Below are 6,218 nucleotides of genomic sequence, written 5' to 3'. Positions count from 1 at the left end.
TATGTTAATGAGACAGGATCAGGTCACAGATGTTATGTTAATGAGACAGGACCAGGTCACAGCTGTTATGTTAATGAGACAGGATCAGGTCACAGCTGTTATGTTAATGAGGCAGGATCAGGGTGGGACTCAATACCCTGACCCAGGTCACAGCCCTCATCCAAATGTAAGAGGAGCTTCCCTGGGGTGTGGCCTGCATCATCTTTCATCTTAACAAGAGCTAAAAGGAGAAAGAAGCAAACAGAGAAAGGGGGATCTCAGTACCATCAAGGAAGAGGAGCCAGGGGCAGACTACATCCTTTGGCTCTGGAGTCCCTGTGCTGAGAACCTCCTAGACCCAGAGACAGACTAATGCCAAGGCACATATAGATCTCCAAAGAATGCTGGGCCCACAGATGCAGAAAAAGAGACAAGGACCTGTTTCTAGAGCCTCTTCCTTGAGCTGGTGTTCTGAATTAGGACTCCTAGCATCCGGAACTGTGAGAAAATCAGTTGCTGCTTGTGAAAGCCATCCGTTTGTGGTATTTCAGCTATAGCAGCACTAGAGAACTCAGACAGGCCAGGATCCGCTTGGATAAAGAAGGTGAGAAGGTTGTACAACTCAAAGAAGGCCATCCATGTCACTGGTATATCTAGAAACTGTTGGATTGGTGTATGCTTTGCTGGGTACATCCTCAACACCACCATAAATAAAACAATGTTTAAAAAGACCACTTTATGGCGTGCACATCAATATTCTTACTTTCACATTAAAAGAGCACTAGAGGTTGTCCATATGGCTCATAAGCCCACTGCCACTGAATCAATTCTGACTCATAGCAACCCTAAAGGAGGGAACAGAAATGTCCCGTAGGGTTTCCGGAGTCCTGATGTGGTGCTACGGGCTAATGGACTACCCTGAAAGTTGGTTTGAACCACAAGGTTAGTGGTTCAAGATCACCGGTTGCTCCTTGGAAACCTTATGGGTCAGAACCGACTCGATGGCACTTAACAACCACAACATTAGGGTTTCTGGGGTGGTGACTCTGTATGAGAGCAGATGTGACACCCACCTGTTGGCTAGCAGCCCAATACTTAACCCACTGAGCTGCGACGGTTCCTGGACATCATCATAGGAAATATTTTAAAAATATTTACATTCCAAGTGGTACAATATGTGATCTGCTTCTCAGTGTAAGATGAAGTATGCTTTTTGGGCAATGAGTTGTGTGTTTTTTACTTTTCTTACTGGTAAGAAGAATGACCAAAATCTTTACTACGTATGAGCTTTTTTTGATACTTTCTTCCATTGGGTTAATCCTGGTCAGAAAACATCAGTTTTGCCTTAGACAACAGAGGGGAGCATGGTATTGCTTAAACCTGACAAAGTCAGTCTTTGATGCCTAACCCAGGCACACTTTCCTTACCACTGCCACGGCACCTACTCAGTCTCATAGCAACCCTCTATAGAGTTTTCGAGGCTGTGAACCTTCACAGGAGCAGAGAACCTCATCTATTTTTTTTGTGGAGCAGCTAGCTGATAGGTTTGAAGTGCCTACCTTGAGGTTAGCAGTCCAGTGCTTATCATACAGTGCCACATCAGGTTACTTTCCTGTGGCCTTTTAAAGGCGTGAAAGAACCACACTCAGCTTCCCGTCATGCCTTTGGCATGAGCTGCTCACCCCGGTATTGGGCGTCATCCACAAGCTAGTCTGCCCTGAGAAGAGCTCTGTGTGGAAATGTTTAATTTTGTCCACAGGAATGTTGTTAACCAGGAGCTGTGATTGTGTTGTGGCAAGCTTGCTGAAGTGGGTGTCTGTGCTGGATTCCACCAATTTATTTACCCTAAAGCAAACAGAAAACAAATATAAACTCTCAAAGTCACTAGGATGGAAAGAAAGTAGGACAAATTGTGCAAAATCAAAGTGTTAAAAGGCAAGAATAGTGAGGACAACAGGAGCCGCCATGCTCAGAACAGTCGACAAGGCTGTTGTTGTAAAGAGCCATCTGCTCAGTTCAGACCCAGCAGCCCTCTATAGGGCTTCCAAGGAGTAGCTGGTGGGGCTGGACTCCCGATCTTTGGCTAGCAGTCCAGTGCTTAGCCTACAACGCCACACCAGGACTCCATCTTCCAGGCTAGCAAGGTCTTAAACACGTACTGAGTGATGCTGAATGGACCGAGCAGAACTCCCAAACTAAATGAGGCAGGAAGAAAGGCCTGGTGATCGGCCTCCGGAGAGCAGCCTCAGAAACAAACACCAGCAGGAGATACAGACTGGCAGACACAAGCTCAGAGCTAGCACGTATCATACCCAACAAGAGCCATGGGCCAGTTACCAGACACAGACTGCCACATTGGAAGAAAGAATTCACCTGTTCCCTACCCAACACTTGCCAGCCTACCTGCAGTGTCTGGTTGAGGGAGACCTTCCTAGACTTGAGTCTGTGTCCTCACACAGTGGATGGTAGCATGCTCACCACTGTCCCCCACCACTGGACATCCTGGTAGAGGCTGCAGATCATTCAGGGGGGATGTTGCAGGAAGGGGTCAAGCACTGGACGATGTTTGGCTAGGGGGCCTCTAGGGTCCCTCCCGGCCCGGAGCTCTGGGCCTTACCAGATTTGTGCTTGCTTACCGAATAAAGACCTCCTCCATGGTGGTCACAGAGGCCCCAAAACTGGAGATGCCCAGCTCCTCCTGCCTCAGCTCCAGCTCAGAAAAGAGAGCTTCAAACCTGGGAAGAGAAGATAACTTACTCGGATGGGGAAAGACGGATGGGGAGTCCATGCCCTCTTCGCTTCTCCACAGGGGAACATACGTGGGCTTTGGGGTCAAATCTCAGTGTTATGTAATTCTAGGAACTCAGCTCCACTTACCAAGGAAGGTAATGGCAGTGACTTCAGAAGGTTCCCATAGAAGTAACCCTAACAGGTGCAAAGTAAATACAGGCACACCCCATTTTGCTGAGTTATGCTGCATTGCGCTGTGCAGACATTGCAGTTAACAAACGCAGTGGGCCTGAGGCAACCCTGCTTCAAGCAAGTCTGTGGGCACCATTCTCCTAACGACCCGTGCTCACCTCATGTCTCTCTGTCACATTTTGGTCACTCTCACAGTATTTCCAAGGTTTTCACAACGTCATTGCACATGTGATAAACTGCAGTGGAAGGTAAATATAACTTTCCTATACAGAGGGAAACCAAAAAGTTCGTGCGACTTGCCTTATTGCAACATTCACTTCATTGCCATGGCAGGGACCACACCCACAATATCTGTGCATTAGGCCTGCACAGTGAAGCCTGTGACAAGATTGTCTTGTTTTCACAGGTTGTGAAAGTGCTCTGCCTCTGACAGGGCGCAATGTGACCACTTCTGTATCGCTCATTTAAGTGGAAAACATCACAGGTTCCCGCTTCAGGAGGTTTGGTTGTGCCGATTCATCATTTTCCTTTTGAGTACAAAGAAACAGCTGTACTGTTTTCAGAGTGTTTGTTAAATGTCAGGGGCCATTGGAGGCCATTTTACATGGGGACTCGGCTGTGCTTTCAGGAGCTCTGTGGACACAGCGCTGAGAGCTGGCGACTCGCCTCACGGTGTCAGTCTCCAGAATGCTGAGCTGGTGTGCAAAGGAGGCAGTGTGCAAGTGACTCTCATCAGGCTGCTAAGCTTGAACTTTCCCTAACCCACAGCACCACACCAGCACGCCTAACAAGTTTGAACCTTCTCGATGTTTGAAAGGGATAAATCATGGGTTCTGGTGATATGAGGAAATCTGTTGTGAATGGAGGGATCGATTCTCACAGCCCGGTGTCCAGTCCACAATCCTCTACAGTGGAGAGATCGATTCTCACAGCCCGGTGTCCAGTCCACAATCCTCTACAATGGAGAGATCGATTCTCACAGCCTGGTGTCCGGTCCACAATCGTCTATAATGGAGAGATTTATTCTCACAACTCGGTGTCCACTACACAATCCTCTACAATGGAGAGATCAATTCTCACAGCCTGGTGTCCAGTCCACAATCGTCTACAATGGAGAGATTGATTCTCACAGCCTGGTGTCCACTCCACAATCGTCTACAATGGAGAGATCGATTCTCACAGCCTGGTGTCCACTCCACAATCCTCTACAATGGAGAGATCAATTCTCACAACCTGGTGTTCAGTCCAGCGTCACCAGAAAGTGGTCAGTACCTGCTGCCTCCCTTTTTATAGTGCCCATGCATTCCTCAATCTACTTCACAACAGCACGAACACCTACCCTCCCCTGCACACTGCTCTTCTTAAGATCATCATCAAATGCCATCTTGCCAAAGGAAAAAGTCATTTTATTTATACTTTTTGTGACATACTATTTTGTGAAATAGATGAGGCTGTCTGCTCCTGCAACGCTTTGGAGCCTTTTAAACCCTATACAAGGTCACTGAGTCAGAACTGACTCAAAGGCACTTACGACCAACATCAAGGATATTTTGTACCTCACCAAGATGGCTTGATGCAGTGGCTGCAATAACGCCTTGAACCGAGCGGTGACTATGAGCGTGGCAGGGCTGGGCACTGTTTCCTTCTGCTGGACGTCAGTGAGGTTGCACCGAGTTGAAAGTGACTTGGTGGCACCTAACATACCATTTTGGATGTGGGGTCCCTGAGAGGTGTAAACTGTGAAGTGACTGTCTAGAAGCCTAGGGTTGGGCTGCTGACCCGCCTTGAAACCCGATGGGGAAGTTCTGCTCCGCACATGAGGCTGCTGGGATATGGAATGGACTTGACAACAACTAATAACAACATCTGTCCCTACAAGTAAATTCGGGGAGATGGTAGACCACAGCAATAAAGTGAATATCACAATCAAGTGTCACACACTGGTTTCTCAGTGCGTATAAAAGTGATGCATATACCAGACAGTAGCCTGATGAAAAGACCAACCAAAATGGGACACAGAGACCTGAAGCCAACACCTGCTGCTGACAGACTTCCTTGATGCAGGGTTGCCGCAACCTTCAATCTGAAAAGAAAGAAATGTCTGCAAAGCTCCATAGATAGAAGCAAGTGAAACAAGGTCTGCCTGCGTACGTTCCATATATGCAGACTAGAAAATGTATTAAGAAGATGAGCCCGGTACACCCACTACTCAACTTAAGAAGTGAAATGTATCGATAATGTTCTATCCTGATCCTATTCAACTTTTCAGCATTACTGGTGTAGCTAACCCACGACTTTCTTCTGAAACAGTGCTCTCTCTCGGATTCCTTGAGTAGTTTTGCTCCTCACTGTTTTGACTGCAATCTCTCTGGCTATTCCCAAGTGGTGTAGGGAGACGAGGGGGGAGGCTTAGAGTTCAGCAATTTACCCCTGAAATGCCTGCAACTCGATCCAGTGGAGACACAGGAAGGCAGCTGGACATGAATCGAGAGCTTGAGGAAAGGTCTGGCCTGGAGACACACTGGGAGTCATCAGATTATGGAGGTATTTAAACTCATGGGGAGAGAGAAGGTCACGAAGAAATAGAGTATGGAAAAGGAAGAAAGAAATCACCCGTCTGGAGCAAAGAAGAGTGCAGAAAACCAGAGACGGAAGGAGACAATGCAAAGGCCTAATCGGCCCTGAGACCAGAGGAACAAGCTGGTTCCCAGCTAACTACTGACCACTCTGAAAGGGGTCACAAAAGGGGGTCCTGGGTAGAGTGGGAGAAAAATGTGGAACAAAAGTCAAAATCCCGGCTTACTAGAATGATAGAGACTGGTGGAAGCCTCAAAACTACGGCCCTTAGACACCGTTCAAGGTGAACTGAACTCAATCTTGTGGCTCAACTTTCCACCAGACAACCGACAGGTCTATACGGGGAATCCACCATGTCTGTCCGTTTGTGGGGATGCGTGTTGCCGTGATGCTGGAAGCGATGCCACTGGTATTCTAAATACCAGCAGGAGCACCCACGGTGGGCAGCAGCCGAAGTGATCAGGCTGGGAGGGTTACAACAGGTAGGTAACAGGGTCCCTGTTTGAAGGGTTCAATTCTCAGTGATGAAAGAACACGGGTATGAATTGGTGAATGGCAGACTATTCTGCTCTGTAAACTTTGACCAAACCACAACACAAAAATGTTTTCTTCTCAGTGAGGTAACAGTGAGCTTCCCATCTGAGAGTCACATGGGGGAATGAGAAAGAGAGAGGAGCTGAACCAATTAATGTAGAGAAAAGTTAAGGCCAGTCTTGCCTCAGCTCAGTAATGTTGTTGTT

General features: G+C 47.6%; 1 protein-coding gene across 1 annotated transcript in view; it reads right to left on the bottom strand.

Moving 5' to 3' along the window:
- Positions 1-6,218, bottom strand: part of LOC102812607 (ATP-binding cassette sub-family A member 3-like) — a 116,790-nt gene that overhangs the window by 25,719 nt on the left and 84,853 nt on the right. Inside the window, exons 16-17 of the mRNA XM_006873962.1 lie at positions 2,616-2,714; positions 1,662-1,824 (exon numbers count right to left, since the gene is read on the bottom strand). Coding sequence (XP_006874024.1) covers positions 1,662-1,824; positions 2,616-2,714 — 262 coding nt within the window. The remainder of the gene's footprint in view (positions 1-1,661; positions 1,825-2,615; positions 2,715-6,218) is intronic.

The sequence above is a fragment of the Chrysochloris asiatica genome, unplaced genomic scaffold (genome assembly GCF_000296735.1).
Source record: "Chrysochloris asiatica unplaced genomic scaffold, ChrAsi1.0 scaffold00257, whole genome shotgun sequence".
NCBI classification, from domain to species: domain Eukaryota; kingdom Metazoa; phylum Chordata; class Mammalia; order Afrosoricida; family Chrysochloridae; genus Chrysochloris; species Chrysochloris asiatica.
Note: the sequence above shows the minus strand (reverse complement) of the source record. Positions and strands in the feature narration are given on the sequence as shown.